The sequence below is a fragment of the Trichosurus vulpecula genome, chromosome 4 (genome assembly GCF_011100635.1).
Source record: "Trichosurus vulpecula isolate mTriVul1 chromosome 4, mTriVul1.pri, whole genome shotgun sequence".
Lineage (NCBI taxonomy): Eukaryota > Metazoa > Chordata > Mammalia > Diprotodontia > Phalangeridae > Trichosurus > Trichosurus vulpecula.
In genome coordinates, this window is record NC_050576.1 from 429,893,603 (window position 1) to 429,920,143 (window position 26,541).

Below are 26,541 nucleotides of genomic sequence, written 5' to 3' on the forward strand. Positions count from 1 at the left end.
AGGGGTACTCTAGTAAAAGGCATATGGGCCTTAGTCCGTGTGAATATGCTGAAATTTGCAAATGGGATTGAGGGAAGATCACAATGAATTAACCAGAGGTCAGAGAATCATGATTTAACTTTATTTCACTCCTGCAGAGTAGTGAGTTGCTGCTCCTTTCGATGAGGTCAATGTCAATCACTTGCATTCCCCTCTGCCTGATGACTTAGGGAATTTGGGAGCTGCAAACCTTTCCACTGAGTTAATGTCAAGAGGCTTCTATCCTCGATTAGTATATCTACTATGGATCTTTCCTTTGGTGTTGGTTCTGATATATACAAGGCCTTAAGTGTCCTTGTAAGAACAGTAAAATGTGATTAAGCTGATTGGTTTATTCCCAATTAAGTATAGCATGAGTTATTTTCCAGGGGACTGAGTAGGATTTTTCCCCTGCTCTAATGAATCAAAGTAAAGATAATGAGCCAAAGTAGAGACAGGATAGAGATAGAGTAGAATAAGCCATTTGAAGTTAGAGCTTCACCAAACAACCATAAGTTAGTCCATGCTTCCCCATGCAAAAGTAGAGAAAGAAAATGGGGCAGTTTTAAGAATCAGTCACAGGCTAGCTAGAGTGCATTGCAACAGCAACAGAACAGAAAAAATATTGTTCCATTGCCGAAAGCTAAGGATGTTTTGGGAGGTGGATCCAGAGAAGAGGTCCAAAGGGTTCCTTCTGCACCCTCTACTCTTTGGCCCTGCCTTTCCATCAAATACTGCTCCAGTCTCTGCAATCACAAAAAGTTTCTTTGATAATCATACTTCTATCAATCAATCAACAAGCATTAATTAAGCACCAATTAATTATGTGCCAGGCATATCCTTAGTTCCCATTTACTTTTTGTTCTTTGACACTTGTGCACAGGTGAAAGTTAGTTTACATGGATAATTAAAGATAACAATTAATTATCCTCCCAAGCAAGAAATATCCTTCCTCCTTGATATCTGTTGCTAGAAACTTCAGCTGAAAATGGCCTCAAAACAAATCCACTTTCTCCATCTTCCACCTTGCTGAGAGAACTCACTTGCCTGAAGGAATGAGGAGAGATTTGCTCTTTGCAAAACAACTTTTCGCTAGTTCATTGAGACTCCCAGCCTCCATGCTGAGTCTCAACCTTTGTTCTAAGCTATTCTGAGGTTTCCTGGCATAGTCCATTATGCCTGGGCAGTAGGATGCTGAAGGGCCAGGAGGAGAATAATTTATTCCCATCTTAAAGAGCATCAGAGAGCTCAAAGCCCACCACATGTGGGCTCTCTTCCCTGACTGGGTCTATCACATCAATTGGTTTCCATGGGCGTCCAGGGCATTTGGCCGCAAGTGGTTCTGGAAAATCAAGTAACAAAGTAAACAAAGAGCTCTTTGGCTGGACAGGAATGTCTGGGATCCAGTCGTCCTCTGTGTCCTCTACCTCCCCTGCCTTCTCCTTTTTCTCCTCAGTTGTAGGCTCAGATGGAGGATTTGTTGGGTTAAGATCAAGGAGATCTAAATCTTGTAAATCAGAAGGAGGAGGAGCGACCCCTTGCAGCAATGAGCTAAGGGGGGGTGGTGGGCCTTGTGTCTCCTTTTGTGTCTTGGAAGGAGAATTCTCTTCAGTTGGGCTGTCCAGATACTCATTTGTCCAACTCCCCTGACTTTTCTTCTCTTTTTTTTCATGTTTCTGATGGCCTTCACCATGCTTGTGTTTGTGCCAGTAGCCATGTGCTTGACTGTGACCATGCCCATGTTTATGCCCAAGGCCAAGGCCAGGGTGGTCTCTGTTCCCATGGCCAGAGTCATGTTCCTTCCTGTGCCTGTGACCAAAGCTACGAGTAAGCCCTTGTTCTTTTCCTGGGGCTTGTTCTTCCTCTTCCGGCATATCAGAAGTCTGGGGCTCACTTGGAGCTATTGCTGCTGCTCGAAAGGGCGAAAAACCTGGAGGCCTTTTCATAAGCATCTAAAGAGAAGGACAGACAAATGCATTTCAACAATGACGACAGTGTCCCTGCACAGGCAAAATGCACAGGCTTGGCCAGGTTCATTCCTCTCCCAAGGAAGCCAGGATTTGCCAAGTTTTAGATACTTAAATAAGGGTATGGGTAAAAGGGAAGCTAAGTGGTTGTCTTTGCCCTCTGTGTTGGCTATCAGATTGATTTGTAGAATGAATGGATTGTGAAGTGGTTTGGTATAATGGATAGATAATTTGGCTTGGAGTTAAGAAAACCGGGGTTCGAATCCCACCTCAGAAATTTACTAGTTGTGTCCTCCTGGGTAAATCATCCAACGACTCCCAGCCTCAGTTCCATAATTTGTATAATGAAGGTAATACTAAGCACCTACCTCCCAGGGTCAATCAAATGAAATAATATACATAAAGTGCTTTACAATCCTTAGCAGAAGTAATAATGCCATAAGGTAGTCAGCAAATTTCGAGGGACTATGTAAATGTGAGCTATGATGATGATGACCATAATGATCATTGTTGTTAATAAGACCATTTGGGGCTAACAATTCCACTGCCAGACTCCAAAGAGATCCAAGAAAGAGAAGCAGGACCAACATATACCAAAATATTTATATTTATGACACTTCTTTTCATGGTGGTAAAGTACTCAAAGCTACGAGAGTGCCCATCAACTGGGGAATGTGTGAACCAATATGGAATGTGGATTGACTAGAATTCTTTGGGGAGGTGGCAAAGAAGATGCTTTGAGAGACCTGATGAAGCAATGCATGGGGAAGTGAGCAGAACCAGGAAAAGAATTTATACAAAACTAACAATTTTGGAAATACAAACAACTCTGAAAGACTCAAGAACTGATGAGTGCAATGAAGAACCATCAAGAACTCTACTGCCTTCTGACAGAGAGGTAGGTGTTGGATTCAAGAAATAGAACGAGATAGATTTGGACATGATTGGACACAATTCCCAACGTGGGACTTTGTTTCACTTAATTATGTGTACTTGTTCCGAGGTTTCTCTTTTCTTTTTCCCCCCAATGGAGGCAGGTAAGAAGGAAAAAACATTAATGCACGTTAAAAAAATAAAATTTAATTTAAAAGAAAATACTAGCTGAAACTTAAAAGTTTTTTATCTGTGAAAGGAGACATCTAAAATTCTGATTATAGTGGTTTATATTTATGTGGCACTCTAAGGTTTACAAAGCAATCCCTGTGAGGTAGATTTTTTCTCCCTCTCTGGGACTCTCTTTCCTTATTAGTAAAGTGATTTATTCATGGTCATGCTACATCTCTCCTCTTCCCAAGGCACCCACAAGGGAAGACATATCTGAGACCTTGTCTATATCCCAAACAATCCCACCTCCCTGATCTTGAATTCTGAAATTTCCCAGTCTGATCACAATCTCCTGCCCTGTTGTTCTCTCAGGATCCCACTCATCCTAAATATTCTCTCTGTCCTCACCACAACCTGCCACCCATTTTCCAAATCCACTACTCCTATCCAGGCCTCACTTTTGTCCTATCACAGTGTTGACCTGATAGTTAATGAATCCAAGAAGACACTGTACTCTACCCTTGAAACCCTTGCCCCTTCAATTATTCATGCCCTGTCAATGCTTAATGCTGGGCACCCCTCACTGTCTACCTTCTGTGCTCCTACTCTTAGGATGCTTGAGTAATGTAATCTAACTTTGACTGGGACCTCACTGTTGCACAGTAATTTTTATTAGTCTCTAATTGACCATCTCACACCCTACGTTGGCTCATCCAAAACTCCTCTCTCCTTTGGTTCTCTTCACGGGCAGTCTCATTATCCTCTTTCTTATGAAATGACCTTGTCTCCTAATTCACTGAGAAAATCAAAGGCGTATGTCATGAGTTAGCTCATCTTCTTTACTCTCCCCCTCAAAATTCAGTCTCATTTTGTCTTCATTTGCTCCAGGATGCAGTGACCTTTCCCCTTGCAAGTTCTAAACCTTCTTCTTACCATTTCCCCATCCCCTTCAGGAGTTGGCCCATCAATTGTTCCTTCCTTCTTACTTTTGATCTCTCTCTCACCACCAGATCTCTCAAAGTTTGCCAGTGACCTCTTAACTGCTAAATATCATGGTCTTTTCTCATTCCTCATCTTCCTTGTTCTCCTTCAGGACACTTCCTGTTTTCTTTTTTTACTGGTTTTCATCACCTAGCTCCTGCTCCTTAAGTACAGGTACAACCCAGCCTCAATGCTGAGCCCTCTTCTTCTGCGTTAACTTTCTGGTTGTGACCTCATCGACATCCATGTGTCCAGTGATTGTCTCAATCTATCTGGCCATGATCTCTCTCTCTCTCTCTCTCTCTCTCTCTCTCTCTCCTCTCTCTCTCTCTCTCTCTCTCTCTCTTCTCTCTCTCTCTCTCTCTCTCTCACTCTCACTCTCTCTCTCTCTCTCTCTCTCTCTCTCTCTCTCTCTCTCTCTCTCTCTCTCTCCCTCTTTCTCTTCCTCTCCCTCTCTCCCCAGGCTTGCCTCTTCCACTGTCTGCTCAGTATCTCTACCTGCATCTGCTGGTGGCACCTGAAACCAAGTATGTCCAAAATAGAATGAACCTGACCCTTTTCTTCTGTTGAGGGCATCAGTAGCCTCCCAATAAGCCAAGTTCAAAACCTGGGAATCATCCTTATCTCCTGATAGTCTCTGGTGTTTTCTCCTACCCCTCAACCCCACACATCAGTCAGTTTCCAAGTCCTCAAATACCCATCCACTTAACTCCACTCCTAGGGTCACCCTCATCATTCAGGCCCCATAGTTTTCTAATTGGTCTCATAGGATCATAGAGTTAAAGCTTAATAGGAACCTAGAGGCCACTGAGTCCATCCCTTTCATTATAGATAAGGAAACTGAAGTGCCAAGAGTTGGACTCAGGGTTACAAAAGTATCAAGTTTCTGAGGCATGGTTTGAACTAAGCTCTTTCTGAATCAAAGATCAGCACTCTAGCCACTGAGCTATCCAGCCATCCCCCACCTCCAGTCTTTTTCCTCTATCCTCCAAATATTTGGCATGTATCACGTGCTCAAATAATGTTCCCAAGGTACGGGTCTGACTTGCTGTATTTGTATATCAGCACCTAGAGGAGTACCTGGAAAACAGTCGGTGCATAATAGATGCTTCTTTGATTAATCTATGTCATTCCATAACTCAAAAACCTTGAGGGGCTTACAATGGCCCCTGATAAATAAAAACTCTCCACCTAGTATTGAATTAAACCAAAAGGTATCAATGGGTTGGGTTTCATGGACTGAATGGATGAGAAAGAGAGAGACAGAGAGAGATAGAAAGACAGAGAGAGACAGAGAGAGAGAGATAATTACAGAGATATCTAGAAAGGGAATAATCTTATTGTACTGGAATACAGGACAAATTCAATGACAGAAACATAATTTCTTCAGAAACGCATATTTGTACGCATGCAGTTCACAGATACACAGATAGACCTTAAATTGTTGGGGAGTCTGGAGAGAAAGTGGCTTGCCTAACAGCGGGGTATGTGTGCTTATCTGTGTCTGCATGTTGTGGGGTGTGGACCAGTACAAGGTGACTGAGTTGATCTCCCTTCTAATCATCCCTTGGAAGCACCCAAGTTGAAATTTGGCTTCCCATGGATGAGAAAGGTCACTCTCACTCATTTCATGACACATTCCTGTTCATACCAGCACATGGTCCTTCAGGATTTGTGAACTAGACAGAGAAAGGCAGGACTCCATACCTGTGTCGGTTCCTTGCAGTGAATCATAGGATTAAATGTCCCCACATCATCTACAGAAACATTCGCTATGCATTTCAGAACGTCCTGTGTGGAAAAACAAAAGTGAAATGAGACATCTGTCGGCTAGACCCAAACTTCTTCAGCATCCTCCACACTAGGCCAACATGTCCCATAACCCTTTGGACACACTCTGGTATGTGATGTTAGCTTCTTATCTATAACTTACTGCATGCAAATAGGATTCTAGGAAGAGAAAAGGAGCCGCAGAGACCATCAGGGCTGATGCCTTCATTTATAGATGAGGGTGCTAGGGCCCATGGAGATAAAGCAATATGCCCAAGGTCATAGGGAATTAGCGGCAGAGCCGGGACCAGATCTTGGCTCTTTCTAGATGTCCTTGGTGCCCCAGCTCTTGTGCTCCTCTGTCCCACCCCTTCACAAATTATCTGCTATTTACTTGTCTCTGTCCATGTATCACCTCTGGAAAGTGGCAGCTCCTTGAGGGCAGGGATGGCTTTTTTGTTCTTGGTCTCTGAATCCTCAGCACCAAGTGTCTGGAGCATAGTAGATACCCTGATATTGGTTGGATTGGATTGGATTAAATTTCCATTGTATCACTGATTTTCACTATATCACCAGACAAGTAAAAGGCTTGAATTAACTTTCTTATGGTGGTACTATGGTCAAGACCAGAGTGTTCAGAACCTTTTATGTGTCCTGGACCCTTTTGTCAGTCTGGTGAAGCCTATCGACTCCTTCTTGGAATGATGTCTTTAAATGCATAAAATTAAATGCAGATTATATTGAAATAGTGTTATTAAAATATTTTTAAAACAAATTTATGGACCCTAGATTAAGAACCTCTGACCCTGAGTGAAGACCCTTGGATCATGGACTCTGGCCTCCCTCAGATCATAGATAATTGATCCCCTAGTAACTTACCCCACGTTCCTTAAATGCACAGTCTTCAGAATATTTGTCTTTCTCTTTGGAGCATTCCGTTTCTCCAATAAGAAATTCTATGGAATATTTGGGTCCAGATCCTACCTACAAAGTCAACAGGAAGTGGTTCATGTTTCTGCTTTCATTGTAAGTATCTTACTCCTAGGATTTCTAAGGCAGTGTCTTAAGTAGAAAATTATCCACTAACCAAAAGAGACTTGGGTGAGGGAGGAAAATTATATGCATATATGTGTGTGTGTGTATTCATGTATGTATGGGTACAGGTATATATAGATACACACATATGTATGTATATAGTTATAAGATGTTATACACACATATATGAAATATACATCTGTATATGTGTGTGTATATATACATATATGAAATATGTGTATAAAAATTATGGCAGTTCAGTGGCCCAGTGAATAGACCATTGGACCTGGATTTGCACTGAGTTAAATCCAACCTCAAACACTTCCTAGACCCTGGGCAAGTCAATCAACCTTTGTCGGCCTCTGACTTCTCATCTGTAAAATGGGGATGATGAAAGCATCTGCTTCGCAGGGCTGCTGTGAAGATCCAGTGAGACAATAGTTTAATGTGCTTGCAAACCTTAAACATTATGTCAATGGCAGCCATCATGAATCGTTATCAGCATTTGATGTGCAGACCTCATGTTTGGGTGAACTAACCTCATGACCACAGGGACAAGGAGAAGATGCCTAGGGGTGAAAGTGTCATGTCTGAAACATGTCTTTGGGTGAGTTGGGGAGAGGAGTATCTGCCTTCGTTTGGTCGATGACTTCATATTTGTATGAGGAAAGTAATGTCAGTGTTGTAGTAAATCACTTGGAAGCATCCCCGTCCTCATCACCTCTGTGGTGCAGGATGCTGGGCTCCTCTCAAAGCGCTGCCCAGCTGCCCTGGACCCCATGAGGCCTTTTCTGATCCCCCCGATTGTTAACACTCTTACTTCCCATCTACTGGAACTCTAGGATTTATTTTGTATTTCCTCCTCTGTGGAATCCCCTCACCCCTTATAGAATGTAGAAGCTCTGTGAGGGCAGGGACCCAGACCTGCCATCTTTGTTTGTTTCTCATACCCTGGCACCAAGTACAATCACTTTCATGGTGTAGGCACTTAATGTATGTCTGTGGAGTTGGCTCGAAGCAAGTTTCCTGTGCCAGCCAGTCTGGGGAGTACAGCATGGGAGCAGGGGAGGTGGTATCATTCTGGAATTCTTACGAATGCTAACACCTACTCCCTTCAACCCAGAGTGGACATGGATAACCACAGACAGGAGTCCTGACTTTGGGGCTCATAGGCTGAGACTTGATCCTTGGAAACTAGATTTACACCAGGAAGGGAGGTCACCTGGTCCAACCTCCTCATGTTGTAGATGATGGATACAAGAAGGGGCAAAGGAAAAAATGACATTGACTGCCCCCCCATGAATGTAAGAGAGCCCCTGAATGCCCATGGCAAAACGAGAGCCATAACAGCAAAAGGCATCTCTTTGAATCCAGTAGAATCAAATCAGAGCTTTAGGACCTAAATCCATGATAAAATCCGGAGGTGACAGCTAGCCACAACACACAAGCCTGGTGATGCCAAAAGATCCCTTCACAAACCAGGGATTCTGCTTTCAGAACGCTGCTCATCTTGAAATAGAAGCCATTTTTACTCTCGGAGTTAATTTTTTCCAGGGACTGTCTCAAAGACTCATTCAGCTCTGGGCTGTAGACGGACATCTTTTGGGTCACAGAAGATGCTGAGTCATTCCCTGGAAGGCAAAAATTCAGTTTAAAATAGGAGGCTTCTGATTAGTACAAGCATTTGATGAGCACTGAAACCCAGTGGGGTAGACTAGAACTTCCTGATTAGCAAACTTGTCAAGTTTGTCTGGGAGGGGGCCTCCCACCAGCCCTAGCTGCACTTTTCTTCTACCCACCCCTCCATGTATGTAAACCCTACTCCCTCCATGTCTGTTTGTGATCCCCAGAACCATGCTTGGCACATAGTAGGGCCTTTATAGATGTCCCCCTGGTCAGGGATGTTGTGGAGGGATGCTCTTGCTTGGGCCCTGGATGAGCTGGACTAGACATCTCTGAGCTCCCTCCCAACTCTGAGACACTATGAGTTGGAGATTGTAAATAAATGCTTGTTAATTTGATTTGTCCATATCTTATAGTGAATTGATTTATTGGTCCTCCCAGAAGCATCTGGATTTTAAAGGAGGATCTGGTAGAAAGACCCAACAATTAAGCTAAAGAAATAAATCTCTAATGGTAAAATTGCAAGTGTTCAGGCAACTAGGAACTTTAAACCATGAAATTAAAGATGGGAGGCAAGTAGCTGAGAGTTGATCCAGTCTAACCCTCATTTTGCAGATGGAGAAACTGAAGAGATTTGTTCAAGGTCACAGAGGTAGCAAATGACAAAGATGGAATTCAAACCCAGATGCTCTGCCTCCACATCCAGTGCTTTTCCCTGTGTTCTGCTGAGGGCAAAGCATTGCTGCTCAGCTGTCCATTGCTCTCACAAAGGCTCTTGGCTGGCCTGCAGGCTCAGGAGGCTCCAGAGCTTGCTTTGGGATATGGGCCTTCCTGGGTGATAGTGTCTCCTTTGCGAGAACATGAGAGCCACAGACTGTCCTAGAGTCAGAGGCCAGCTATTGGTTAGCATCCTGGGGTTTATTCTTCCTCCATTTCAGAAGTCACATATGCTTTTGTCTTGAAGGTGCCTATGTCATTTCGAGGCCTCCTCCCCTTATAAAAGACCTAACGGATAAAGCCTGGATTGTTGACTTTCAATAGGGCTGTCATTTACCTGGATCACAAGTCTGTGAGAGGATATTGATTTTCATTTGGGGGTCTACATGGGTGAAATCACTGCAGACACTTATCTCCTGGTAGGAAAGAAGGAAAGAGAAAGCTTGACAAAGAGAACAGTATTTCTCTGCTGGGTCCATCCAGGGATGAGCCCAGGAAAACTTGGCACCAAAATTAACTGTCCTTGAGTCTCTACAGTGTTGAGAAAAAGCTGAGGGCTCCACCCCAGGATGAAAAAAGATGAAGCCGAGTAATAGAAAACCAATCTGGGAGACTGATCAGATATCCATGACTCAGACCTAGAAGTGACCTCAGACATCATCTAGTCCAATCCCCTTGTTTTACAGAGAAAGGAACTGAGGCCCCAAAAGTTCATCGATTTGGAACCAGAAGAGACCCTTGAGATCATCTGGGCCAACTCCTGTATGTTACAGGTGAGAAAACAAATACTCAAAGTGGTCAACTGGGTGACTTGACTGAGGTCAGTCAGGAAATAAGTGGAAGAAATCAGGATTTGAACCTAGGTCCCTCTACTTCCAGATCCTTCTTTCTGTTCACTGTACTGCTAATGAGACATAAACCCTGAATCACTTTTATAGATCTTAGGACTAGAAGAAATCTTGAAAGATCATAATGCATCTGAATGATTCAAGATGGGTTTTAGCTTATACTCTTCAATGTCAGGGATTCTTAAAAGACTCCAGGGGAAGGGAGGGGAGAGAGAGAGAAGAGGAGACAGAGACAGAGACAGAGAAATAGAGAGAGAGAGAGGAGTGAGAAGAGAGAGAAAAGAGAGAGAGAGAAAGGAGAGTGAGAAGAGAAAGAGAGACAGACAGAGACAGAGAAGAGAAAAAGTGAAGAAAATAAAAGAGTGGAGAGGGGAGGAGAGAGGGGGAAAGGGGAGAAGAGAGATACAAAGACAGAGACAGACAGACAGAAAAATAGAGGGAGAAAAAGAGAAAGAGAGGAGGGTCCCCATGATGAAGCTCCTACATTGTGATCCTTATTTATTGGAGCTAGAAGCTGCCTCACAGAAGAATGTATTCTGTGGTTCAAATCCAAGTTTCACCTTTGGAACAAGTGTTTTAGAAAGAGACAAGTACTGACTCAAATAAACATATCTTTGTCCCTCTCTCCCTTCCTCCCTCTTTCCCTTCCTCCTTCTCTCCCTTTCCTCCCTCCTTCTCTCTCTCTCTTCCTTCCTCTCTCCCTTCCTCCCTCCTCCCTCCCTCCCTTGCTTCCTCTCTCCCTTCCTTCTTCTCTCTCTTCCTTCTTCTCTCCCTTCTTCCCTCCTCCCTCCCTCTCTTCTTCCTTCCTCCCTCTCTCCCTCTCCTCCCTCCTTCCCTCTCTCTCTTCCTTCCTCTCTCCCTTCCTCCCTCCTCCCTCCCTCCCTTGCTTCCTCTCTCCCTCCTTCTTCTCTCTCTTCCTTCTTCTCTCCCTTCTTCCCTCCTCCCTCCCTCTCTTCCTTCCTCCCTCTCTCCCTCTCCTCCCTCCTTCCCTCTCTCTCTTCCTTCCTCTCTCCCTTCTTCCCTCCTCCCGCCCCCTTACTTCCTCTCTCCCTTCCTGTTTCTCTCCCTTGTTCCCTCCTCCCTCCCTCTCTTACTTCCTCTCTCCCTTCCTCCCTCTCTCCCTCTCCCCGCTCCTTTCCTAGGTAGATCCATCCTCCTTCACTAGCTCCCAGTATCTCCTCTCAAAGCCCTCAAGCTTTGATTGAATTCATGGGACCCCTGTTCTCTGTCCTGTAAGGGTTTCCAGACCACACTTTGAGAACCACTTACATAGAGAAAAGTGATCCAAGTAGGAAGATCCAACTGTGGCCTACAAGCACTTTGAGTTATAATAAAGATAAAATAATCTGTTTGTCCCCTTGGCTACCAGCTCCCGGGGTAATGGTAGCAGCCAGGGATGTGATACACAGCACATAGCTGGACAGTTCCCAATCCTATAAACCCCTTGAGTTGAACAAATATTCGAAGGACACCTACGGTGCATTTTGGGCTGCAGTGACCCAGAAGATTCTTTTGGAAGAGTTCGTGTTAGCATCACTTACCCCCTGAGGCATAGGCTTGCACTTGGGACTTAATTGTTCATCTTCCTTCTTTAAGCAATCAGTCTGCATGATTGAATACTGGACCTTATAGTTCCACCCATTGACTACCTACAATAAGAGTAATTTGAAAGGAAATTGTGTTATTCAGCTGAGTTCCATAATGAAGGAGCCTTGAATCTAGGATGAATTTAAGCTGAATTGTTTGTTACTGGATTTGTATTGCATCCTATCTATTAGACTAATTACTCAGATTTCTACAAAACACCTCAGTTCACAAAACACTTTCCTCACAATGACCCTGTGTGGAAGGTGCTGCCAGTTAGCATTCCCATCTTGTGGATGGGGAAACAGAGGCACAGAGAGGTAAACTATTTGCCCATGGCCATGCAGTTTATGAGTGTCAGGATTTGAACCCAGGCCTCCTGAGATTCAAGCCAGTGCTCTTTCCACTACCCTCTCTTTTTTCTGGACTAGACCTCTGAATTCATTGGTAAGGAGCAAAGAAAACCTCTGCGCAGTGCAGCTGGGCACCTACTCCATGAAGTCAGGAAGATGGGTTCAAGTCCTGACTCTCACCATTACTGGCTGTCATCCTGGATGAATCACTTAAACCTTCAAGTGCTATAGGCACTCCATGGCTGACTCTCTCTTTACTAGGCGACACTGTCTCTCTTAAATGCCTGTTATATGCATAGTACTGGTGATGCACCAGGAGATACACAAAGCAATGTCACCATCCCTGCCCTCATGGCCTAGCACTTTAGTCAAGGGGACACAGCCCTTGCACCAATCATTGGAAAAGTAAATAGGGCAGGATAAGAGATTCTAAAAGTACGTGATGGGGGAGGGGAGAGGAAGGACAGAGAATGGGGAAAAGCTCCATGGAGGAAGAGGCATTTGAACCGGGTCTCAAAGCTTGAAGTCTAGGGAGGATTCGGGGAGGGAAAGGAATTCCAGAGCCAGGGATCAGGGTGAACAAGGACTTGGAAGTGAGAGAATTTAGCACTTGAAGCAAGAAGGGGGCCAGTTGGACAGGCACTTTGACTGGTACACAGGATATGTGAGCGAAGGGGGTGATGTGAGACAAGGCTGGCACTTTGACTGGTACACAGGATATGTGGGCGAAGGGGGTGATGTGAGACAAGGCTGACACTTTGACTGGTACACAGGATATGTGGGCGAAGGGAGTGATGTGAGACAAGGCTGGCACTTTGACTGGTACACAGGATATGTGGGCGAAGGGGGTGATGTGAGACAAGGCTGGCACTTTGACTGGTACACAGGATATGTGGGCAAAGGGGGTGATGTGAGACAAGGCTGGCACTTTGACTGGTACACAGGATATGTGGGCAAAGGGGGTGATGTGAGACAAGGCTGGCAAGTCTGGGAGGCTGGATTGCATTCCAGATGTAGCAGGAAGCTTGAGAAGGATTTTGGGCAGAGGAGGGATGGGATCAAGGCTGAAATGGAGTATTCCATGAACTTGCAGCAGAAGAAGGACCTGGAAGTTCTCCCTTCCCAGCAACTGGGGATGAAAACAACTCACTGGCCCTCACTTACTTTAATCACAGGGTCAAAGCTCGGAGCAGGAGGGAGCCTTTATAGTCATCTAATCCTCCCTTTTCATTTTACATATGAGACAACTGAGGCCCAGAGAGGTTAAGTCACTGGCCCAGAGTCACACAGCTAGCAAGCGATAGAGCATCCCAGCACACAACACAGCTGATGGTCATTCTTGTTACTTTGTCTTAGGGAGTTGACACTTTGTGACTTGGGTCTCACCTGCTTGAGATGGGGTGGGGAAGGAGGGAGGAAGCAACAAGAGTCCTGACTACCCTGTGATAGCTCATTGACTAGGATTCGAATAGCATTCATCAGAGAGAGTCTCTCTGGGTCAGAGTTAGGGGAAGTGGCCCTGGCCATAGAGTCAGGAGACCTGGTACAACTCATGGGTCTAGTTTGCATGGCCTGAGTTAGCATGTTCCAAGCTACTTGGCCTCCGACCGAGTCTGTCTCCTTCTTTATATTGTAGCAGAAGCTGCTAACCCAAGGGTCTGTAAACTTTTTTTAAAAAAACATTTTTACAACTGTGTTTCAATGTAACTGGTTTCTTTGTAATTCTGTGCATTTGACTTTATGCCTTTACATAAAGGATGAGATCCCTTCTGAGAAAGGATCCATAGACTTCACCCTCCTGACTGCCCAAGGATCCAGTACATACAAAAGGATTCTAGGGACAATACCTCTTGTACCTTCTGTTTCAGAAGGTCATCTTGAGAAAAGTCAGGCAGCCAACATGCATTTACCAAGCTCCTACTGTGTGCCAGGTACCTTATTATAACCCTGCTGCATTGTGGACATTTGAGGATCCAGTGAAGACACGCTGAATTGATAAATAAGTCAATTAATCAATATAAACAGAAATTCAAAGACCACCTACAGGATACACTACAATGGGGACTCCCTTTGTATATGGGTTGGACTTCTTGGCTGCTGAGGTCCCTCCTGGATATCCTGCTCTTTGATTCTTTAGTATAAAGACAAAATTGATATTTGAAGCATCTCTGGGCTCTTGTTGGGCAATTGGGACAGCGTAAGCCTACCCCTGTGAAGGAAACTTCAGCACTCGAGTGCTGTGTCTTTGCCCCTGCCCACACTGTCACTTACTCATAAGGCCAGTGAGCCTTTCACAAAATCCTGGAATCTCAGAGACTAAAGGGCCAGAGATGGAGACCATTCAGCTCCACCTAGACCCAAGCAGGGGGGCCCTCTGCAAATTTTCCACTGTTTCTCGGCAGGAGGTTGCCTTGAAACTTCTCAAATGATTATCTCTCTCTCTTCTCTTTCCTGAAACACGTTCAAAGAAGGCATTGTCGCCACCACACCCAAGGTGCGGACAGGCCTCCAAAAATCACTTGGTTCCATGAACCTCACATTTGATTTTCATCTCCTTGTCTGTATCAAAGCAAAGAATGCCTTTCTGCCCGGTTCTTGGTGAAATCAATCAACAAATACGTTGTTAAGTGTCTACTAGGAGGTAGGTACTGAGCTAGGTACCGGGGATACCACAGGGTAGGTGGCTGCTTACAAATACCCCTGAAGTGGTTTTTCTTTTAAGACATGAAAGGGAAATGCAGCGATCCATGCATCTATGACATGGAGACAACCTCCAAGATCTTTAAAAGGTGGCTCAGTGAATAGAAGATGGGACTTGAAATCAGGAGGACCTGAGTTCAAATTTTGCCTCCTAAGATACTTAGCAGCTGTGTGACCCTGGTCCAGTCACTTAGACTCTCTCAGCCTCCCTTTCCTCATATGCCCCAAATGGGGGTAATAATAGCACTTACATCCCCGGGTAGCTGTGAGGACTGAATGAGATAACATACATAAAATGCTTTGAAAATCTTAAATTTAGATATTATTAAAATATTAAATTAGCATATTATTGAAATATTAAATTTGTATAACATTGTTACACATGCACATACATTTGTAGACATGTGCATATATATACGTGTGTATATATACATATCCTTATCCTATTGATATCTACACAAACACAAAACCTAAGGTATAGGTACCTTCTAGCTTACTTTAAGTTGGAGTGGAGTGAGTTGATTGATTGACTCAATCAACATCCTACTCTTCTACCAGTCTAGGCATAGGTTGTTAAAGAACATACAGATCAGCCCCTTCTCTCTACCTTAGGGACTTGCCTGAGTCACTGAGAAGTTAAGTGACTCACCCAGTCAGGATGAGTCAGGGGCAGGACTCAAACTCAAATTGTTCTAGCACCAATCCTGGCTGTATATTCACTATGTTATGCTGCCCCTCCATTTAAGGGCGCAGATTACATGTTTAGACACATATCACATATTTTATGTATAGACTTACAGGTACATATTTTATCTAGAGCATATATCAGTTTCACAATTAATATAATACAGATATATGCATGTGTGTACACATATACATGTGTATGTTGTGTGTATATATTCACACACATAAATTATAAAATATTTCATTGTTAATTTACTATCCACTTATCATTAATTTTAATGAAATATTTTATTAAAATATATGCATAAAAACTGTATGAAGTGAAGAAGTAAACAACATCCAAACCTGTCTCGAGGCACTCACAACTTCTTTAAGGGCAAAGAGGTGCTCGTGCTTAGATTTTTCATTGAAAGATTGAAGAGCATGTTCCAAAATTGCTTCCAAATCTGAATTGTTGGTTGATATGAGATTGAAACATCCAAGGCATGAGCTATGAACTTCCACCGCTATGTCATGAGCTTTATTGAAAGAGGAGAGAAATACAAGAGACTTAACCTTAACAAAGTTAGTAAGAAACCACTGTCAGCTTCTGGCTTTCAGACACATGGGAAGAGGTATAATTAACAGTCAGGAGTCAGTCAAAAAAGGGTAGTTAAGATGGTGGAGTACCAGGAAGATACTGCATCCTGACTCCTCCAACACACTTTCTCCACAAAGATCTAGAAAGAGTACCAAAGCAAGTTCCAACTGGGAAATAAAAAATGAAAAAACCACAGCCCAGGTCAGCCTAGAGAGATAAAAAGGTTTGTGGATCTGGCCAGGAACATAGCATATAGAACATCCTAGTAACTAGGGACTGAAAGAGGACCGAGACTATGAAGACTCGGGCAGAAGGTACAGGGACAGAAAGAAGTCCCAGGGACTTCACAAACTAGTTAAAAATGAGGGAGCAGGTACCAATTGGCAGATATGTCATTCTCTATCCAGGTCTGGTTATCCTATCACAGATCCTAGGAAGACTGAATAGGGGATCTGTGCCTAGGGGTGGTAGAGAGGAGTAGTGGCAGGCTCTTACCCCAGGAGCAGAGCACAGACTAAATTCTAGCCTCCAGAAGAGTCTGTAAAAGAATAATCAGGGCAGGAATCCCAGACTAAAAGGGACTCCTCATTTCTGTCCCTCTGAACTTGCTGAGTTTCCTAGTTGATGGCAGTGGCTGAGTCTAGCAGTAGTCTACTGGAACTACTAGAACTTCCATCCAGGAACAAGATCACAGGCATGTTGTTTAGTCCTAAATCTGGTCCTGAAACTTGCAGAGCAAGGGCAATTTTTTAAAGTGCCCTGGTTCATACTATTCTGTGAACACTGAAAGACTGAAGGTTCTCAGTCTGAACCATCTATAAGATCTTGAAAGAGCACAACCCTCAAAAGCCCCAAGAAAGAAGAAGAGGGACCCGCACACCAAAAAAAAAAACTTATCTCATTCTTGGCCCCCCAGAAGTGTACAGATCCTTGCGCCAAAATAAAGTTCATAGTCAGAAAGTGTATTGGAATAATGAGCAAAATAAAAAAGAGAGAATCACACCATAAAGAGGTTTTATGGCAAAAGGGAATCAAAAGAAGACTGATTCCAAAATGTATACAAGCAAAGCTTCAAAGAAGAATATAGCTTGGATGCAAGTCCAACCAGAATTCCTAGAAGACATAAGACAAGAGTTTTTAAAAAGAGCTAAAAATTATTTTTAAAACCAAATGACAGTGCTAAAGGGGAAAATGGGAAAATAAATGAGGCCTATTGAAGAAAAATACGGAAAGACAGTTAATAGCTTGGAATAAGAAATATGAAATGTGACCAATGGAAAAAAAACTCCCTGAAAATTAGAATTGATAAAATAGAAGCTAATAGCTCCAGGAGATACAAAGAAATACTAAAACAAAGTTTTAAAAAACTGAAAACATAGCAGAAAAGGTAAAGTATCTCATAGCAAAAACAAGTGAACTGAAAAAGAGATTAAGAAGAGATAATTTAAGAATCATTACACCACCTGAAAGCCATGAATAAAAAAGACGTATTTCAAGAAATCTTAAAACTGCCCAGATCTCTTAGAAGCACAGACCAAAGTAGAAATTTAATATTAACTAACATCAATAAGTAAAAGAGGGTTGTATGGAACTGAGAGCAATGGAGTAGTAATGAGGAGTGGGAGATGTTTAAACATCACTCTCATCTTAGCTGGCCAAAGAAGGAAAGAAGAGAGAGAGAGAGAGAGAGAGAGAGAGAGAGAGAGAGAGAGAGAGAGAGAGAGAGAATGAGAGATGAGAGTTGGGTACAGAAATGCATTTCATCCAACAGAGAAACAGGAAGGAAAAGGGTTAAGGGAAAGTGGGAAAATAGGAGAGATGGTAAATTAAGGGAGGGAGTAATTGTTAGCAAAAGAAATTCTGAAAAAGGAGATAGAAAATGAGAAGGAAAAAATAAGAGAATAGGATAGAAGGAAGTATAAAATTAATGATCATAACTATGAGTGTGAATGGCATCAACTGATTTAAAAATGGAAAAGGATAGCAGAATAAATTAAAAACTAGAACCAATAATGTGTTGTTTACAAAAAAAAAACATTTGCAATAGAAATAATATAAATAAAGTTAAATTAATAGTCTGGAGAAGATTCTTTTATGCTTCACTTGAAGTAAAAAAGCAGAGAAGCCATCATGATTTTGGGCCAAGTAATAGCAAAAGTAGACCTAATTAAAAGAGATAAACAAGGAAACTGCATTTTTGCTCAAAGACATAATAGATAATGAATACTAAATAATAATAATTAATAAATACTAATCAATACTAAAAATACATGCACCAAATGGCACAGCAATTACATTTTAAAGAATAAATTAAGTGAGTTATAGGAAGAAATAGAGAGCAAAACTATAATAGTTTGGGACCTCAATTTGCTTTTCATGAAGCTAGATAAATCTAACCAAAATTAAACAAAAAAGAAATGAAGACCCTGAACTGAATTTCAGAAAATTTAGGTATAATAAACCTCTGGAGAATGTTGAATAGAAATAGAAAAGAGTATAATTATCTCTCAGTTGTTCATGGCACTTTCACAAAAAAAATTGTCCATATATTAGTACATAAAAACTTCACAAACAAATGCAGAAAAGCAAAAATATTATTTTCACCGCTGATAGGCCATATATAATAAAAATATATTTAATAAAGGACCTTTGAGGCAAAGATTAAAAACCAATTGGAGATTAAATAATAATCCTAAAGATTGAGTGGGTCAAAAATTATATAAACAATCAATAACTTCATTAAAGATAATGACAATAATGAGATAATATACCAAAATTGCAAGGTACAATAAAAACAGTACTTGGGGGATTTTTTTTTCTTTAAACACTTTCATCAATAAAAGGGAGACATAGATTAACAAATTGGGCATGCAATTAAATAAAATTCTAGAAATTTAACATTTTATTAAAAACCCAATTGAACACAAACAATAGAAATCCTGAAAATCGAAGAAGAGATTAACAAAAAAAAAAGAAAAAATGAATAATAAATAAAATTAGAAGCTGCCTTATTGGGGGAAGAAATAAAGCCCAACATGCTTGGGGTAGACACCCTTCCCCAGCTTGCCAACATGTTTGTGGCCCATTTGGTTACCTTCAAGTCCATCTGCTGGGAATGTGTATTGGGTGTGGCCACTGAGCATGCTACAGCTTCTTGGAGCCACAGGTGAAAGTTGAGTGCCAGGTGGATACCAAAGGTGGGTGATCAGCCCTAAAAAGGGCTTGGCAAGGCCTCACACCAGAGGTGCTAGTCCCCCTTGAACACCCATACATCCCAAACTTAAATTCACTGAGTTTCAATGGACTGCTGCTGGACTCGACCCACTGAGAGGTTCTGGAGATCCAGAATGAATGAACTGGGGGCTCCCCTTTGGTCTTGGTCTTCTGCCTTAGTTATTTCGATGCAGGTTTATGCTCAGGGCTAACGGTTAGAACTAAATCCCTGCTCTGCTTCTGGGCTTAGAGCCACACAACTAAGTTTCTGAAAATTACTGTTTTCTACACAGAAAGGGCTCTGCTTACTTGCCTATGACCACTAATCTTTGTTCCGCATCTGCGACCCAGTTCTGGGTGATGATTGACAGTTGCCAGATGTCACCTGTACTTGTTCCCAGTGGAAATTGATGGATCCTCTGGGATTTCTCTCTGTCCCAGTGCTTTTTGCCCTGGTGCTTTGTATCAGCTCCCTTTCAGTTCCGGGTGCTGGAATGCTTCTTGCTGCTGCTGCCCGACTTTGCTGCTGGCCAGATTCAGCTCCAGTGTCTGCAGACTTTTCTGTTTGTCTAAGCTTTTCTGGGCTGAAAAATGATTTACTGTAATACTTTCTTGACTTTCCTGATCTGAATTTGATCTGGTGCATTTTCTAAATGGTACAAAGGTGTGCTGGGTGATCTGGGCAAAAGTGTTTCCTATGTCTTTGCCATCTTGATCTAGCTAGCTCTGGCATTTCCACTGGCTGTCCCCTGTGCCTGGCATATTCTCCCTTCTCCTCTCTCTCTCCTGGCTTCCCTAGATTCCTGCAAGTCCCGGCTAAAATTTCACCTTCTACAGAAAGTCTTTCCCTTTTCCTCTTAATTCTTGTTACTTCCCTTTGTTAATTATTTGAAGTTTATCCTACATATAGCTTATTTGCACTTATTTATTTTCACATTATCTCTCCCATTAGTCTGTGAGCTCCTTAATAACATGGACCTTCTTTTGCTTTCTTTGTTTCTCCAGCACTTAGCATAGTGCGTAGCAATGTTGTTGTGCAGTCATTCAGTCATGTTGTACTCTTCACAACCACATTTGGGGTTTTCTTGGCAGATACTGGAGTAGTTTGCCATTTCCTTCTCTAACTCATTTTACAAATGAAGAAACTGAAGCAAACAGGATAAAGTGACTTGTCCAAGGTCACACAGCTAGTAAGTATCTGAGGCCAGATTTGAACTCAGGATGTTGAGTCTTCCTGACTCCAGGTCTAGCGCTCTATCCATTGTTCCACCTAGTTGCCTCTATGCACTCCACTAGTGTAGAACCACATAAGGAAGAGTGATATTGGCCCTGTGTGGAATAGTTGGGCTAATCACATACCTGGAATGATGTGGCAATTCTGTTCAATGATGTTGAATTCTTTTCCATTCTGACTCTTCACTATGGCCGTGCATTCTCCCTGCTCCTAAACACAAAGAAGGGACCATGAATCTTCAGCCACAGATTCAGAAACCCACTTAATTGAGAAGAATCTTCTGTCTATGTCTTGAATGAGGGAGTGACATGGTCACATTTGGACTTAAGGAAGATGACTGAAAGCAATGTATCAGATGAACTGGAGTGGTGAGAGCCTTCAGGCAGGATGGCCAATTAAGAAGTATCATTTAGGCCAGAAATAAGGAAGCTCTGAATGAAGGGGGCAACCGAGTGAGCAGAGATGAGGGATCAGATGGAAAAGATGTTGGAGAGTGAGAAACAAGGTCTGGCAACTTGGGCCGGGATCAATGAGGAGTGAAGGATAATGCCAAAGTTATAAAGCCCGGAGACTGATGTCTTAGACAGAAATAAGGAAGGCTCTAAGGAAGAGCTGATGAGTTTGGTTTAAAGACATGCTGAGTCTGAGGTGGGAAAACCAGCTCGAAATGTCCAATAGGTAATCAGTGATACAGGACTGTAGCTCGGAGGAGAGACTGGAACTGGGACTCATCTGTATAGAGATGATAACTGACTTAAGTCAAGGATGTACAATGGAGCCTTGAACCGGACTTGTCCTGATCTATCATGGGGAGGCATTAAATGAAACCTACTATAAATGGTGAATTCCTGAGCATGATTCTTCCCAGCTGTGGAAGTATTTCTCCTTTACCAGATATGGGCTACCTTAGGACTGTACCTGTTAGACTCTCCTCTTGCTTCTCCGTTGGATCTTAAGATTACTAATGGCTTAGTAATTTGGGGTTCTTATACATATGCCAGTGGGACTCAGCCTCTGGCAAAGCTTGCTAAGATGGCAAATAGAGACCCAGTGATAGACTTGTGGTTTTGCTGGACTGATAGTCTATCATCCTCCTTATCTGTTGATGCTTAGATTGGCCACAAAGTGATTCATTTTTCAAGCTCAGTCACTCAAGACCTTCTAGGAAATTAGTGGGGAGAGGACCCACATGAATGGAATTAGGGATCCTCCAAGTATTGAAATGCAAGACTAAAAACATCATACTTAAGTGGTTTGCCATTTCCTTCTCCAGCTCATTTTACACATGAGGAAACTGAGACAAACGGGGTTAAAAGACTTGCCTGGAGTCATACAGCAAGCGTCTGAGGCTGGATTTGAACTCAGGAAGATGAGTCTTCCTGACTCCAGGCCTGCCACTCTATCCACTGTGCCACCATTGAACCACGATATAGTAGGCCAGCAAGAAATCTAGTCCCAAGTCCTACTTTCTGGCTTTGCTCTAAGTATTACAGATATTCTCAGCAAGGGAAAGAAGCTAGTGCCCTCATCAGGCCTTTCAGCAGCAGCCACCAATTTCCCGGCCTGAGATTAGACTCAATATCCTGCCTTCCACATCATGGACTCCTTCATCACTTACCCTTCATCCCTGCCTAAAGTCATGGCATAAAGCAAAAGCCATCATATTCATTTGATCACAGAGAAAAACATCCATTTAACTTTGAAAATAGACACCAGAATACTTTTTGAGTCAGTCCTCCTTCTGTTGAGTCCTGTAAGACCAAGCAGAAGAGTTTTCTTCCCTTCTCTCACCAAAGTGTAAATTGCAAAGGGAAAAGAAGATGAATAGAGAGTAAAACAATTTTACCCGATTTGCAGAATCTTTGTAGCTACATTCTTTCCAGTTTTTGCCTGTTTCGATCATGCAGTTGCTCTCTCGGACTTCATAGGTTATTGCAAAGGTGTTCTCACTGGAGTCCTAAAGAAAATGTCAAATGGACAATGTGTTGGGGTGGAACAAAAGGCCAAAGGTGGGAGAGCCCCCAATCCCAGAGCTTCGTTAGGAGGGTCTCACCACACATCTGCTGCAAGTCTGATTGAATAGTCTGGTTCAGGGTCTTGGCTGGTCTTAGATTCATGGAACAGGAGACCTTCATGCCAATCCCTCAATACACTACTCTCCTTGGTTCTTCTTGTGTTGTGCTTACCTGTCCCCACATCGTTTCCCCTCAATGTAATATAAGGTCCTGGAGAGCAGGGCCCCTTTAATTTCTGACTTTGGATCCCCCTCACCTTGCACAGTCCCTGGCCCACAGTAACCACCTAATAAAAGTTGGTTTAACTGAATTAGAAATCAGGTAATTCAACCATCTCATTTAGTAGGTGGGGAGCTGAGGTCCAGAAAAGAAAAGGGATTATTTGATCAATGTCTGGAACTCCAGTACTCCTCAGTCACAGCACAGCACTCATTTCGTTACAACATGCTCCCTCATTTGTAGTCCCTAAGCCACCACCTTATGAATCCTGCCTCTGCAATCAATTCCCCTGATCACATTTGATTGAAAAGTCTCATGCTATTATTTGGCTTGTTTTTCTTTTTATTTTTCCTCTAGTAGTGAGAGAAATGAGAAGGAAAGAAATGAAGTATTTGCCATTTAGAAAAATAATTTTTAATTAAAAAAATAAATCAGTGATTGATAAACAAAGTAGGACCTCGGATTCTCTCCATGTCTCAGTCATTTGGGTGACTATGAAGATGTAGTCTCTGATAAAGCATTGGGGAGGGGGGTACATTCTAAAAATATTTTAATGTCTTTTTAAAAAGCTATCTGGAGTGATGAGAAGACCTTGGACAGAGAATCAGGACTCCATCAGGATTCCAACATCCACACTATCCCTTTTTTAGTTCTGTGGCGTCAAGAAACAATCTTCCCCTCTCCCAGACATCAGTTTCATCTCTAAATGATAGAGTGACTCTAGATGTCCCTATGTCCCCTTTCAGTCCTAACAAGCTGTGACTCTGTAACTCGAGTGTAACTTTCCCACAGTCTGGCTGCATGACATGGGACAAATCACTGGTTCTGTCCCTTTGCCAACACGAATGAAGCATCAATTTGGTTCCATCCCTTAGCGCATGACTTGTCAAACAATGGCTAGCCAAGGATTTACCTATAGATGCTATGACAATGGACTGGCAACTAAAAGCTGGTAGACACACCTGAGGTATGCTCATAAGGAAAGGTAGTGCCAAAACCATGATTTAGCTCTTTGTTTTTTAATTGAGTTGACTCACGGTTTTGCTATCCTGAAGAAGCTCACAGCAGCCATTAGTTGTTTCTCCTCTGACATCATGTTCATATTTGTCCAAGAAAACTACATCCTGGGGTACATGAAATTGGCGTGACTAAGTTGAGCTGCTTTTCTTTTTATGAGATTAGTTCAGAAGCTTCTTCCTTTTTCATTCAGTTAACTAACATCATCTAACCTAATGGAAACAAGGTCAGGAAGTATTTTTATACCAAAAAAATTATTAAACAACAAAACAATTGAAACTGAGCATTGATAAATTCAAATGATAAAGCTTGGCCCCAAGGAAGAGATGTGAAAGGCATCTGAATTGCTTCTCTAGAAAAATACAATCTCGGCAAGGCCAAGGATTGTTGGTTTTTTATTTGAATCCCCAGTACTTGGGCAATGCTTTACACATAAGAGATTCTTAAAAGTTTTTTGTTGTTTTGTTCGTAATTGAATTGACCTTGAGTCAAAGGAACTGGGTTCCAATCTTGCCTCTGTGTGACTTTGGGAAAGTCACCTCCCCTCTTTGGGTCATGCATCACATGGAAGAGACTTTGAAATAGATGCCCTCAAAGATTCCTTCCAGCTCTTATCTAGACATTTTATAAAATATGGCAAGTACCTATTGGGATAGAGAAACATGAATCTGTCACAACAAGCCTTCTTACATTTTTCAAGAAAAGTGTAAAGAATAGTCAAAGAATAAATCATAGAAACAATCAATTTCATTAAAGAGAATGACAACAATAAGCCAACATCCCCAAATCTGTGAGACGCAGCCAAAGAAGTGCTTGGAAAAATGATGTCTGTAACTGCGTACACCAATAAAAGAGAGAAAGAGCAGATCGATGAATTGGGCATGCAAATTAAAAGAAAAACTAGAAAAAGGACAAATTTAAATTCCCAATTAAACATATGATATGCCAAGCTCAGGTAAACAGCCAACTAGGACAGTTTGGCTAGACCACTGAGGGTAGAAAAATGAATAATATTCAATCTACTTGGAAAGGTAGGCTGGAGCTAGATTGTGAGGAGGCTTTCATGCCAGTCAGAAGAGTTTCTATTTCATCCTAGAGGCAAGTAGAAGGTAGTAAAACTCTTTCAGGTAGGAAGTGCCATGATCAGACCTGTGTTTGCAGACCAGAATTTTTGTAGAAGATAAGAAATGATGAGCAGGTGGACTTCAGAAAAACCTGGAAAGACTTACATGAACCGATGCTGAGTGAAGTGAGCAGAACCAGGAGAACATTATACATGATAACAGCAACATTATGCAAAGACTAACTTTGATAGACTTAGCTCTTTTCAGCAATGCAAGGATCTCAGACAACTCCAAAAGAATCATGACGGAAAGTGCTATCCACATCCAGAAAAAGAACTTGGGAGTCTGAATGCACATGGAAGCATACTATTTTCTGTCTTTTTTGTTTCTTCTTTCTCATAGTTCCTCCCATTGGTTAGAATTCTTCTTTACAACATGGCTAATGTGAAAATATGTTTAATATGAATGTATATGTAGAGCCTATATCAGATTGCATGCCATATTGGGGAGTGAGGAGAGGAAGGAGGTGGAGAAAATTTAGAACTCAAAATCTTACGGAAGTGAATGTTGAAAACTAAAAATAAAATAAAGTAAAAAAATAAATAAGAAAAGCACTTTGCAAATTGTAAACCATTACTTCAGTGTGAGCCACGGTTACTTTTAAAAGTACAAAGTAGTACAATAAAATATTTTTAAAAGAAAAAAGTAATTTTGGTAGCAGGGTAGAGGACGGACAGGAGAGGAGAGCAAATGAAAGTCAGGATTCCAATTTTGACAACAGTCAGTCTGAGAGGCTGGTAGCCAGTGGAAAGAAAGAGATGGATCCAAGAAATGGAGGCGAAATCAAGAAGACTTAGCAACAGCTTACCTATGTGGAGGGAGAGAGAGAGAAGGAGCTAAAGGGTACTCCCAGCTTCTAAACTTGGGTGCCCCAAGGATGGTAATGCCCAAAACAGAAAACAGAGTGGGTGTGGAGGCCATGGGTGGGTTGGACATTGGAGGAGCACTATGGCATGGAGGTGCCACAGAGGGACATTAACTGAGTCCCTGGGCATTGTCTTACCAGCACAGGACAATCAGCAAACAGAGCCCAGGAAGTGGCCACAAAGGTCACTCACCGTCAACGAGGCTGTCATTATTCGGTACAAGGCAAACTGGGGGCCAGATGACTTTTGGTTATTGTAGTTCGTCAGTGCTACATCCACAGCTTGGAAGACATCATTATCTTCGCAGGCAACATCCTTCCCCTGGGACTCAACCTGGACATTCAGCTGGCTGGTCACAAGCAGAAGGACCACAGCTAGCTTCATTCTGAGCTGCTTACCACCTCTCTGGCTGCCGAGGGAGCTGTCACCAGGCTCCAAAGACTGACTCTAAATCCTCTCCAACCCCAATCTTCTTTCTTCTCCCGTTCTCTCTGTGTGTCTTTCTCTACCTCTGCTTCTTCCACTGGTCTTTTCTGTTGGCTTTTTTTTTAATCACCACAAAAGAGTAGCCTCGTTGCTCTGCTCAGATGGCATGGCTAGATTCCTGGTGCTGCACAGTTTGCCGTATTCAGAGAGCATGAACACCCCCACCCACTCCCTGCCAGCTCCACCCCCCACCCTCAGTTTAGCCAAACAGTTTATGATGAAATCATTGCAACACAGAGGTTGTTGTCCTGCCTCAGGGACCGGGCTCTGCTAACTCCCCACTAAGTTGGGGCCAGTTCCCAGAAAGCCTCTTGGAAAAACATCTTGGCAGCTTTGGGAATGTTCTGGTTCAGTGACCTAGGAGGTCATTGACTTAGGAGGGAATAAAAGAAAGCCATCTCAGAGGTGGGACCTCCCCAGTGTGTAGCCCCAGGTCAGCCACACTTGCCACTGGGGCATAGCA

At 42.5% G+C, this 26,541-nt stretch overlaps 1 protein-coding gene across 1 annotated transcript; it reads right to left on the bottom strand.

The window, feature by feature from the left end:
• Positions 1-99: 99 nt before the first annotated feature.
• On the bottom strand, positions 100-26,252 carry KNG1 (kininogen 1). The gene is made up of 10 exons (XM_036753724.1): positions 25,785-26,252; positions 22,198-22,308; positions 20,477-20,561; positions 15,670-15,842; positions 11,545-11,652; positions 9,493-9,571; positions 8,295-8,446; positions 6,660-6,764; positions 5,718-5,801; positions 100-1,970 (listed from the first exon to the last, which is right to left on the bottom strand). Exons 1-10 carry the CDS (start codon positions 25,974-25,976, stop codon positions 1,248-1,250), a joined length of 1,812 nt encoding a protein of 603 aa, XP_036609619.1. The 5' UTR covers positions 25,977-26,252; the 3' UTR covers positions 100-1,247.
• Positions 26,253-26,541: the final 289 nt, after the last annotated feature.

Bases quoted from the DNA above. Each gene is read 5' to 3' on its own strand.
- KNG1 (XM_036753724.1), bottom strand. From the start codon at position 25,976: ATGAAGCTAGCTGTGGTCCTTCTGCTTGTGACCAGCCAGCTGAATGTC. The intron at 22,309-25,784 runs GTGAGTGACCTT...CATTTTCTTTAG, and splicing joins TAATGACAGCCTCGTTGACG to GACTCCAGTGAGAACACCTT. The intron at 8,447-9,492 runs GTAAATGACAGC...TTTGCCTTCCAG, and splicing joins CTCACAGACTTGTGATCCAG to GGAATGACTCAGCATCTTCT.